General features: G+C 33.6%; 1 protein-coding gene across 1 annotated transcript; it reads left to right on the forward strand.

The window, feature by feature from the left end:
• Positions 1-1,631: 1,631 nt before the first annotated feature.
• Positions 1,632-9,225, forward strand: LOC132742252 (caspase-7-like). The gene is made up of 5 exons (XM_060730600.1): positions 1,632-1,832; positions 3,427-3,646; positions 5,151-5,330; positions 6,213-6,322; positions 7,585-9,225. The coding sequence occupies exons 1-5, from the start codon at positions 1,635-1,637 to the stop codon at positions 7,726-7,728; spliced, it is 852 nt and encodes a 283-aa protein (XP_060586583.1). The 5' UTR covers positions 1,632-1,634; the 3' UTR covers positions 7,729-9,225.
• The last annotated feature ends 2,597 nt before the right edge of the window (positions 9,226-11,822 follow it).

An 11,822-nucleotide genomic window follows, 5' to 3' on the forward strand; every position in this document is an offset into this window, starting at 1 on the left:
TCCATTGCAAAAGTCTAAATGTGAATGAATCAAACCGTGAACAAGGATTTCTGCAGATTTCTGAGTGAGATGTTTTCTGATTGCTTTCAAATTTCTTAACTGCATGTGTGCAATCTGACACTTCTTTTGAATATGGATGTCAAAACTTAAAGTGCTGGTCATCTGTACTCCAAGGTCTCTCACATTGTCAACACAGTTGACTTCGACCCCACCAACATTGACACTTGAAATGTTCAATTTCTTCAGCTGATGTCTTGTACCATAAATGATGATTTCTGTTTTGCTATTGTTCATTTTTAACTTAAATCTAGTCATCCATGACACAATATCATTAAGACAGTCAGTTAATTTTTGGCGAACGATTTCTTCGCTGTGATGGTCACCAGCTCTAATTTTAAATGCCACTTTATGATCGTCTGCATATCCATACAAATCCGCCGGATATTTCTGGACTATTTTGTTAAGGGCAGCTATATAGAGAGTAAATATCACCGGTCCAGCACAAGAACCCTGGGGAACCCCGAACCTCAGTGGCTCAGTATCCGATGAAGACTGTTCAATGACTACTTTCATATCTCTGTTGGTTAAATAAGATTCGATCCACTTTAATGGAATACCCTGTATGGCAAAGTCTTTCTGTAGGATTTCAAGTAATATTGGTATATCGATAGTATCGAAGGCGGCGCTTAAATCAATCATTACAACTATTGTCACATGGCGGCTATCAGCTGTTTCTAGCAGATCACTGTACATTTTCATCATAGCAGACTCAACACTGTGAAATTTACGGTATGCACTTTGGTAAGATGGTAACAAATTGTTGGACTCAATGTGGCTTGAAATTTGGTTCATTGCAGCTTTTTCAAGAATTTTCGACAAGAATGACAGGTTTGATACAGGCCGATAGTTTTTTCAATTCTAAGGGAAGGCCTTTCTTTTTCAAAAGGGGCTTAATAAACAGCGCTCTTCCACGTCTCTGGAAAAACACCAGAAGACAATGACCGATTCACGATTTCTGTCACAACAGGTGCAATCAAATGAAGATTTTCTTTCAGCTTTGGTGTTGGCATAACGTCCAACTCACATGTTGTTGTTTTTGATTCACTCACAAGTTTGATTATGTCTTTTTCATTTAGTGGTATAAATTTGTTCATGATATTTTCACTTGATGGTACATCAGATGCCATAATACTATCAATCACTGAAGATGATGTTTCTGTGTTTATGTTATCCAGATCATCACGAAGTTTAAGGATTTTGTCACTAAAGTAACGCAAGAAATCGTTTGCAAGTGCCGTCTCACTGGTGTGAGGTGGAAGTGGGTTATCCTTCGAACGCCCAAGCAAGTCTGAAGTCACGCTATATAACTTCTTCACATTCCCTTCAGCCTCTCCAATTCTACTCTGATAGAACCCATCCTTTGCTGATGCTATTGCCGCAGTATAGGAGTTTCTTACATTATTGTACACTATTTTTGTGAGATCTGACCTGTCCTTTAAGTATATTTTCTCTATTGATCTTTTGTACTGTTTTAATTGCTTAAGATATCCAGAGTACCATGGAAGTTTGGGTCTAACAGTAATTGATCTTTCTTTCAATGATCATGATTTTTATGTTGTTTTTAGGTGTATTCTATGAAAAAGTCCTGTCGGGGCCGATGTTTAATTTTGTCCAACCAGACGTTTTATGGACCATTAGAAAAGGACAAAGAAGGTGTCATGAGGTGTATACTTCCGACTAGACACGGGACTGTGAAAGATGCCGAAGACTTGAAAAAATTGTTTACACAATTACATTTTGACGTGATTACCCGTACTGAATTATCAGCTCAGGTATGCATGTGTATTATATAAAGGCTTTATTAACACTTTAACTGCTCTATTTCTTACACAAGTATAGTTCCCCATTTTTTGAATTGTGGATTGACAATTTTTGGGATATCAAGATAAAAATTATAAAGAGGTCAACTAACAGTATAGATTCTGGTCAGATTGTAATGATGTCCATGTGTACCTAGCACTTTTTACTGAAAATAGAAAAATATTTTTTATACATAAATGTGTGTGTGTGTATTTGAGTTTTTTATACTCACCACTGGTTGCCCATATGGGCGAGTCCTCCAGAAGAGTATTAGTCATTTTATATTTTGGAGGAAAGTGCAAGATACAGAAAGATGCCCTAATTGTAGAAGCTACTCCAGGTTCTTTAATGTGCTAAGTGTTTAAGCACTCATGTAAGGGACCTCGATTTAAAGTCTCATCTGAAAGACTGATTAGCAATGTTAGTTGACCAGCCCGGGAATCGAACCCACAATGTCTTGATTACAAGTCTCCCTATCTAACCAATTGAGCTATGCGGGCTGGCTTACATAAATGTTACGTATATGGTCATAGTTATACTGGTAAGATTCAAATTTGGCTAATTTCTTCTAAATGTTTATCTAACTTTTTCTATTCCTCTTTCAGACCACTTTTCTTTCAAAAAGTTAAGGTGGAAGGTTGGGGTATGAATCACCTTTTGTGATCATTAAAGTATATTTACATTAATATAATGATACGATAAATATTAGTTACTTGCACTAAATATTTGAACACAAGGGTGCTAATTCCGCTAAACAACATTTGTCTCGACCGAAGTGCTAACATAAAGAGTGCTCTTAGGATAGCGAGTTTAAACTGCTGTTTGGTTGTTTGTGGCTTTTGGATACCATTTTAGATAACAAGTTTAGATGCTTAAAGCTGCGTTCCTCCAGATAAACCAAATTATTTTAAGAAAAATAAAGATAAGAAAAATTTACAAAGATTTTAACACAACACAAGTAAAAAGATTCAGGTATTAATTTGTGTGTAATGGGCAAATAATGACAGATTTTGCAGTATTTATCACCATATTTGTTCACCTCTGTGGGTTTCGAATCCCGACAGGGACTTTGGATTCTTTCATGTGAGGAAGCTATCCAGCTAGCTTACGGAACATCAGTGGTTCTACTCAGGTGCCCATTTGTGTCTGAAATAATTCACGGAAGGGCACCTGAGGTCTTCCTGCACCAGTAAAGCTGGAATGTTGCCAAATGACCTATACTATGTCGATGTTACGTAAAACCCAATAAAAAAACCACCATATTTGTACTATGTGACTTATGCAGTAATGGCTATTATTACATATTTTGACTTTTTTTTGGTAATTTACTCATACTATAAATGCCAGTTATAATGTGTAAATTACTTTCATTGTTCACTAAACAATATTTTACTTTTGAATACATTTTCAAAAAAATTCTTGAAAACAAGCATGAATCTTTAGTTATGCTAGGTTATGCTGTTCTAAGTAGCTGGTAAATTGGTAGAGAAACAGAACTGTTTATTCAAATACATGTAATTGGTTCTTCTTTTCAAGTTTTTACATTTTTTTGGTATTTTATTTTAGGACATACACAGTGAGTTGTTACGAGAGGCCTCCCACTCAGATCATAGCCAGGCTGAATGTTTTGTATGTGTGATATGTAGCCACGGGACTAAGGACGGTATTTATGGGGTGGACGGCAAAACCATCTCGCTTGAAAATGTTACAAAATACTTTGATGGTGATCATTGCAAACATTTACAGGCAAAGCCAAAGTTATTCTTTATACAGGCTTGCCAAGGAGGTAGGTGCCATATTTGAAATCATGAAAGACACCTAAGAAAAGAATACAATTCCTTATAACACTCTGGAAACTTGACATGCCACCCAAAATTTTAAAAAAAAAATTGAAAAATTAATAAATATGATACCTTGGCAATTTTAAGGGATTATTAAAGGTGAACTTGTTATTATGTTATATATGTTTTGAATTAGGAACAGTCCTCTGTAATTGATAGGGCTTTATTATACTATTAAAGTATAAAAAATTCATGGTCTTATACTAATAGTAAAGAGATCAGACTGCACAGGTCTGCTGTCAGCATGCACAATAGTCTGCTGTCAAGTGCCAAGTGCCCAAGTCTACTGTCTGTCTGCTCTCAGACTGCACAAAATTCTGCCGTCCAATTTTTATGCCCCCACTTTTAGGGGACATTTAGATTTGCCCTGTCTGTTGGTGTGCTTTCTCATGTTGTGTTAAAAAAGTAACATGTAGCTCTAAAAGTGCTTAAGCTAGAGTCAACAAACTTTTCAGCATGTGAAGCTTTTTTGTGCATTTATTCCGTATTTGTAGAGTTATTGCCCTTAATTTGATTAAATTTGCAATTGTCAACTTTTGTTGTTCATAGTCTAAAAAGTATTTGACTTGGAGTCATGAAACTTTATAGAAATGTTGATCAATGTTGAGAGTATTAAATAATATAAAATGTACAGTATTGAAAATAACACTGTTTGACTAAATAGGTCATTTCAATTCACAATTCAAATTTTCAAAGAAAACCCAAGATTTCGTGGTACATGTTTTTTTGCGAATTCTGCATTCTTTTACATATGTTGAAGATTAATGGCTTATTATAGAAGGTCCAATCCATATTTCTTGCCCACTTGAACCTTAAATAATGCAATACATGTGTATACACTGGAAATCTTTCTCCACTGCAGAAATGCTGGGAAGTTGCAATATAATGCATTTATGGACCCACTTGCCCCTCACCGCTGTTTGTTCGAATCCTGAGAGGGACTTTGGATTCCTGCATGTGAGGAAGCTATTCAGCTAGCTTACAGAATGTCGGTTGTTCTTCTCAGGTGCCCGTTAGTGCCTGAAATAATGCATGGAAGGGTGCCCGAGGTCTTCCTGCACCAGTAAAGCTGGAATGTTGCCATATGACTTATACTGCATCTGTGTGATGAAAAACCCAATCAAACAAACAAACATGCTGCACATGGACAGGTTTGCTGTAATCTATAAGCAAAACCCCTAAATATGCAAGGCAAAATTAAAAAAAGAACTTACTTTTAGTGTATTTTATTTTGGTAGGTGAAAAACAAAATGTTACAATAAGTGTATAATGTTTCTGGAACATGTGAGGCCAGTACTTGGTAGTTCCAGGAAATTGAATCAACAGAGGTTTGAATCATCAAACAAGCTTTATTTCACAATTGAGCTGATATTTAAACAAGAAGAGTATTTATTTTGTATATCTTATAAAGATTAATCAAGCCCTTTTAATGTTATTATTCATTTTCAGAGAGAGCAGACAGGCCTGGCTCTAATGTTATCGATGGTGGTCAAGATTTGTCAAACCTGCTGGAGAGAACTCATATAGGTGATCAAACAGATGCTGCTAAAGAAACATTTAATGATACACTAAACCCTAATACTGTACCTACAAAAACAGACATGTTAATTGCTTGTGCGACACATCCAGGTAATTGTTAACATTAAATCATGTACCTCTAATATTAGAGGGTTAATTCACTTATTTTAGCATAATTATGTACAAACATAATAGCCCAAGACAGCAGAAGGAAGGATTTAATATGTCTAAGGGCTTCTGCAGATTTTATTAAGATATTTTATTTAAGAATGCCTTCTTAAGAATGCCTTCTCGAAGACGGTCACTTATGTGTGTGAATAAATTAAAGGGACTCCACTGAGGTTTTTTGACATGATGGGACTGAATATATTTTTTTGCAGATAAATGTACCATTTGATGTAGATTTAGACCACTTATCTTTGTGCAAAATTTCAGATCATTTGCGCACCTCGTTTTTCCAGAATAATTTTTCAAATTGTAAAAAATGCCCCAAAATGAAAAGCGTTTAAACCCTTTTCACTCAAATCGGGCTAAGAAAAGCCTTAAAATACGATTTTCAATTTATTTCAAAGTATATTTCTTAACTATCTTTGCATATAATTCTGTTTAAAGTGGCCTAACTCATCTATGTAAGAAATTCAAATGTTATGTTTTTAGGCTTTTAAACCTCAGTGGAGTTCCTTTAATGTTCGCTTTTTTCGGCACTTCTTTAAAAACAGTCTAGAAGTACTGGGTTTTGTTATGAACTTGCCATCAGTAGCAATTTGCTCAATTATAAATTTGTTCTCATATTTCTGATAGGATATACTGGAGAATATGTAGTATATATGGGAGAATATAGCCTTGCTGACATAAATATAACCTTATAACCTTAGCCTTTCAATTTGTATAGCTAATTATATTTCATAGTATGTGTCCCTCAGAAATACCTGATATTGGTCATGGATTATTTAAGATGTGTTATACATTTCACAATTATTTCTGCTATTTCAGGTTATGTATCCCTCAGGAATACTCAGTATGGGTCATGGTTCATTCAGGCTGTGATATATGTATTCCAGAAATATGCATGTAAAGAAGACATATTTTCTTTACTTACTTTGGTAAGTCGATGGAAATCTTAAAAATGAAAAAAAAACCGTCCAATTTTAAAACATGTGTAAAAAAATGTTGTTTTTTTTGTGTTTTTTTTTTAACAAAGATGTTTAAATTAAATTTTTGATGTCACTCACTTCTCTTCAGTCAATCCATTTAGGATTTTTCTGCATGTGTGGTACTGTGGATGCTATCTAGGTCATTTATCACAGGTCGCCTCTTGTGCCAGAGGTAATGCAAAGTGGGGAAAGTGACATGCATTATTTGTCCTTCTGCAACTAAAGCTAGAATGACATATATAGTGTTGTTTTTACTTACAACATAAAAAAAAAAGTTACTAAAAGGTGAAACTTAGGCAGTCGCTGTTAAGTTAGAGAGTGGCTATTAAGTTAAGGATAAGAGAGTGGCTATAATAAGTTAGGAAGTAGGGAGTGGCTATTAAGTCAGGGAGTAGGGAATGGCTATAAAGTTAGGGAGTAGGGAATGGCTATTAAGTTAGGGAGTGGCTATTAAATAAGGGAGTAGGTAGTAGCTATTAAGTTAGGGAGTAGGCAGTGGCTATTAAGTTAGGGAGTAGGGAGCAGCTATTAAGTTAGGGAGTAGGCAGTGGCTATTAAGTTAGGGAGTAGGCAGTGGCTATTAAGTTAAGGAGTGGCTATTAAGTTAGGGAGTAGGCAGTGGCTCTTAAATTAGGGAGTAGGGAGTGGCTATTAAGTTAGGGAGTGGCTATTGAGTTAGGCAGTGGCCATAACGTTAGACAGTGGCTATTAAGTTTAGGAGTAGGCAGTGGCTATTAAGTTAGGGAGTTGGCAGTTGCTATTAAGTTAGGGAGTGGCTATTAAATTAGGGAGTAGGCAGTGGCTATTAAGTTACGGACTGGCTATTAAGTTAGGGAGTAGGCAGTTGCTATTAAGTTAGGGAGTGGCTATTAAATTAGGGAATAGACAGTGGCTATTAAGTTAGGGAGTTGGCAGTGGCTATTAAGTTAGGGAGTAGGCAGTGGCTATTAAGTTAGGGAGTAGGCAGTGGCTATTAAGTTAGGGAGTAGGGAGCTGCTATTAAGTTAGGGAGTAGGCAGTGGCTATTAAGTTAGGGAGTAGGCAGTGGCTATTAAGTTAGAGAGTAGGGAGCGGCTGTTAAGTTAGGGAGTAGGCAGTGGCTATTAAGTTAGGGAGTTGGCAGTGGCTTTTAAAATTAATAGTTAGGTTTGCATTTATGGGGGAATACTTTGTTTCATTTCTTTAACATGATTTTTTTTTTGATCCTACAGGTGAATAGTCTAGTGGCACGTGGGCGGACAGCTTTAAACCAGGAAGGGCCTCGTGATGTAGTGCAAGCTTCGTTATTTACAGCCTCATTTACAAAGAAGTTCCTATTTTTCCCTGGAGTGGCGGCAGATTCTGAACCTAGATGATTTTGTTTCCATGACAATTAAATAATAACATTGCTGATTTTGACTTTTGCCTTAAATTTTTAACAGTGAAAATATTAGAAAAGAAAATGGTATGCAATAAAATTGTGCTGTTGTATATTTGAGAAAAAAATATGAATTGATAAAATAATTTCCTCAAAGTTAAAAATAAGTTTGATAAATATACAATATATCTCCATTCTCACTTTTATCTTATTTCGTTTTAATTAGCTTTTTTTATCATGATGTTGCAAACATATTCAGTGTATTTTGGTTATAACATTGCATCAATGTTAACATTTCATAGTTCATGTAAAAGGTATGTGACGGGAGTTAAAGACTATTGTGATAAAGCCATTGTTAATGTGAGTTTGTCGAGTTCATGTAAATTATATGTGACTGGCAGTTTAAGTTTTTGTGATAAAACCATTATTGCAATGTAAAGGTGGATTCACAGTTAATGTTCTTGACTTAAAGTTAGTGGATGGAGCTGTTTTTTAATGTAAACAGATTAAAGTTCATGTAAAATGTATATATAACTGGGGATTTGGTCTACTGTAAAAAAAAAAAAACACAACAGTTTTCTATATGTAAAAGGGCTGTCGCGTGGCTATAGGCCATTTTCATGAAGCCATTTCTTATGTAAAACTCACAGTTAAAATAATTGTAATATAGATTATTAATGTAAATTTCACAGTTCATGTAAAAGATGTGTAACTGAAGTTGGTGCATTTGTATGAGAGACCTTAGTATGGGGCATTTTCTTATTATTTTTGAATTATCTGTAATATGAGATAGGCCAGGTTTTTTTCAAACTTCAAAATTTTCATTTTCATATTTATTAATTTCAGTAAGTCATTAGACTTTTATTGTTTCATTAATTGATAACAATCGGAATTTAATTGGGCCAGATTCATCTTAAGTGTAAGGACTGTTCTATATTTTTTGTCCCTAAGTGCTACCTAGGGTTTTCAGTTCTTGTAGAGAAATTTGTTTTCTTGTGAGGAAATACTCATCACTTTCTCCACTATTCACCTTTTGACCTTACCAGTAATTGCTTTGTTCTTTGACCTTTACCCCCCCCATTCCCAAAAAAAAAAAAAAAAGATATTTAAGCTGTAACATCTTTCCCATGAAAGGTAACAGAAATTCAGGTGGCATGATGGAAATCTTAATTCTAGTCTCATTTTGCCTTTCAAGAGGAGCTAAATCTATTATTTCAACTCCACAAATGTTGGATTCTTCCCCCATCTTATCCCAGGATACAAACTAACTTTGACCATTTTAACTTCATAGATGTACTACTCTCTACATTAGAGTGATCATCTCAAAGTTAATAGTCAAGAAAAAAACAAAAACACATTGTACATTTAAGAAATAAAGTTGTGTAGTTTGATGTTTTATATACATGTATTTTTGTATTTTTCTTTAATATCAATACGCTTGAATACATGAAAAGTGCTAAATGTTTTAAAATAAAAGATGATCTTACTACATGTATGTGTAGCCAGCATTGTGTTTCTTTTAAACAAACATTTTATTTTTATTTATTTATTTTTCACCGACACTGTACAGATCATAAAAGTCTTTTTCAGCTTACTACCTTACTGTTGGAGGAAGACCTCAGGTGCCCCTCTGTACATTATTTCAGACACAAATGGGCACCTAAGTAGACCCACCGACATTCCTCAAGCTATGTTACCACTTAACCACATTAAAATACATGTATTTAAATAATTTTAAAAAGTGTAAACTTGAACTTAACTAAACTGAATACAAACATTTACATTATTTTGTCTTTTTTCTAGTAAATATCGATCATGATGCAAATGTGAAACAATTTAACAATAACTACTCATATATACATAAATCACAATGTTTGTATAATCCTTACAATATATTATGTTCTTATGTCTTAATAACTAAATCTGTTGTGTTTACACATATAAATATGTAAGTACCGTAATTCTGTATATAAGTAATTCTGTATATGCGAACATTCTGACTTAAATATACATGTATATATAACACTTGATAAGTTTTCTTTTATGTTTTGGGATGAAAATCAGTGTTTAATTGAGGAAGTGAAGAAAAAAATAAATAGTTTGTTGTCAGAAATAATGTAAGGGGAAGTAATGAAGGCATATTAATTTTATGGACGAATTTTAATATAGTTCTGTCCCTTGTTTCTTCATTTACAGAACCTTGATACTGCACAAAGTTAAGTGATACAAAACAAACCATCAGGTCAATAAATATTTGTGTTTAGGTAAAAAAGCAAACAAAAAAAAACTAAAAAAGATATACATGTACTTGAAGAATTCTCGAAATTTAGAAATATCTCAAAGCCATATTAGGTTTTGCTAATGTGTAAAATATGGTTTAATTAAGAATTTGAAACACATACCCTCACCGTGCTAAATATTCCATGGACTTGTTCGTCTTACAATCTGGACAAAACCATTCATCATTTTTAGGGGAATATATCAAAATATGTTTATGTATGTAAAAGCGAGTAGCGACCAGTGCCGACCTTGATCAGACGGTTCAGATGTGCTGATCTTGGTCTGCAGTGGTTGCCTGGGTAGAATCAGTCGTGAGTTAAGGAGTAGGGGTTGTCTTGGTCCGAGCGGCGGTAGACTTCCATCATAGTATAATGAGCATAATGTCACTTTTAATTTGCCATGCATTGTTCATTGCTAAAACGTATTTAAAGTTTGTCAGGCATTTTCATAATTCACAATTTTGTCAGGTAAAGTTCATATTTACTATCACATAGTCGACCGCGATAATTAAGTACCTAAAATTACAAGTACCTGTCTCAATAAACTAAAAACTATTTTTCTAGACATTTGTCATTGGTTTTATTTGTAGTTTTTTGTTGTTGTTGTTTTTTTTTTGTTGTTTTTTTAAACTATGGTTCTTTATTAGTACTTTTCAACTTAGAAAAATATGAAAATAGCAAAGATTTCTACAGATAATGAAAACATATTCTTTGTTGCTGTTGTTGTATAAACCTGAAACAAAAGTTATACTTCAATTGTCAATATTTTTTAAACAAGACGGTAAACTTTTGTAATTTTTATTGTATTTATGTCCAAATTATAGTACAGTCTATTAATATAAAGTTCTAAATGCCTTTTGAAAAAGTGTTATTTATACATTCAATAACTTGCATTGATCATCTTCGAACATAAAAATATATAATCATCCGATAATGCACTTTGCAACCTTGCACAAAAACAATTTTGCTTAGTGAAAACGTGTTTATTGTATGTTGATACATAATACCATTCCTATTTATAGAAACATAATATCACTAATTTAAATTATCGATGACGGATGTGTTATTTTTATTTTATGTCATGGGAATTTACTTTTTATTTTACGTCATAAAAATTTATTTAAAAACCCAGAGTTCGCTATATATGTTTTATTTATTCTACTTCCTGATTTATAGAGCACCAGCCGAAAACTTTTGTTAAAGTGACATTATGTCCATATAAAGATATATAGCGAGTTAACAGCTGAAAGTCAAAACAAGTTTTTATTTGCCATAATTCCGTTCAATTATATTATTTTAATACATGCTTATAAATACGATGAAAAACTCACATGGTCAATGAAATTTCAGTAAATATTCATCGGAATAATTTACTTTTAACGTTTAATAAATAAAAAGAATGGGACTGTCTTTTTCATTTAAGGCAGATTTATATTTTGTCCTGATCATTTTCCAGTTATTAACTACATTTTTGTATATTGGTCAAATACCATTATAACGGTTAATCTTTTGAAATATATAGTCAATTCAGCTCAACTTGACAATGAAAAAATGAGCATAAATAAATGTCACTTTAACTTTCTCAACAGGTTTCTTCGTCTTTTCGAGACTTAGTCTATAAATAATTTATGCAAGTCTTAATTCATGTTAGTTTTAATATTTTCGTGTTGACACGTGCGTTTTAATTTGGACGAAACATAATGTAATTGATATTTTATGAAGCACCTGCTCGCATCGAGAACAATAAAGACGAAACAACGATAACAATAACAACACACAAACATGGGTTCCCAGTTGGTCCCGGGCGAAACTC

Source organism: Ruditapes philippinarum, unplaced genomic scaffold (genome assembly GCF_026571515.1).
Source record: "Ruditapes philippinarum isolate M1 unplaced genomic scaffold, ASM2657151v2 ctg1079_1_1_1_1, whole genome shotgun sequence".
Lineage (NCBI taxonomy): Eukaryota > Metazoa > Mollusca > Bivalvia > Venerida > Veneridae > Ruditapes > Ruditapes philippinarum.

Excerpts from the sequence above, each read along its gene's own strand:
- LOC132742252 (XM_060730600.1), top strand. The coding sequence starts at position 1,635 with ATGAAAAAGTCCTGTCGGGGCCGATGTTTAATTTTGTCCAACCAGACG. Across the intron at positions 3,647-5,150 it reads TATACAGGCTTGCCAAGGAG|AGAGAGCAGACAGGCCTGGC; the intron begins GTAGGTGCCATA and ends ATTCATTTTCAG. Across the intron at positions 5,331-6,212 it reads TGCTTGTGCGACACATCCAG|GTTATGTATCCCTCAGGAAT; the intron begins GTAATTGTTAAC and ends CTGCTATTTCAG.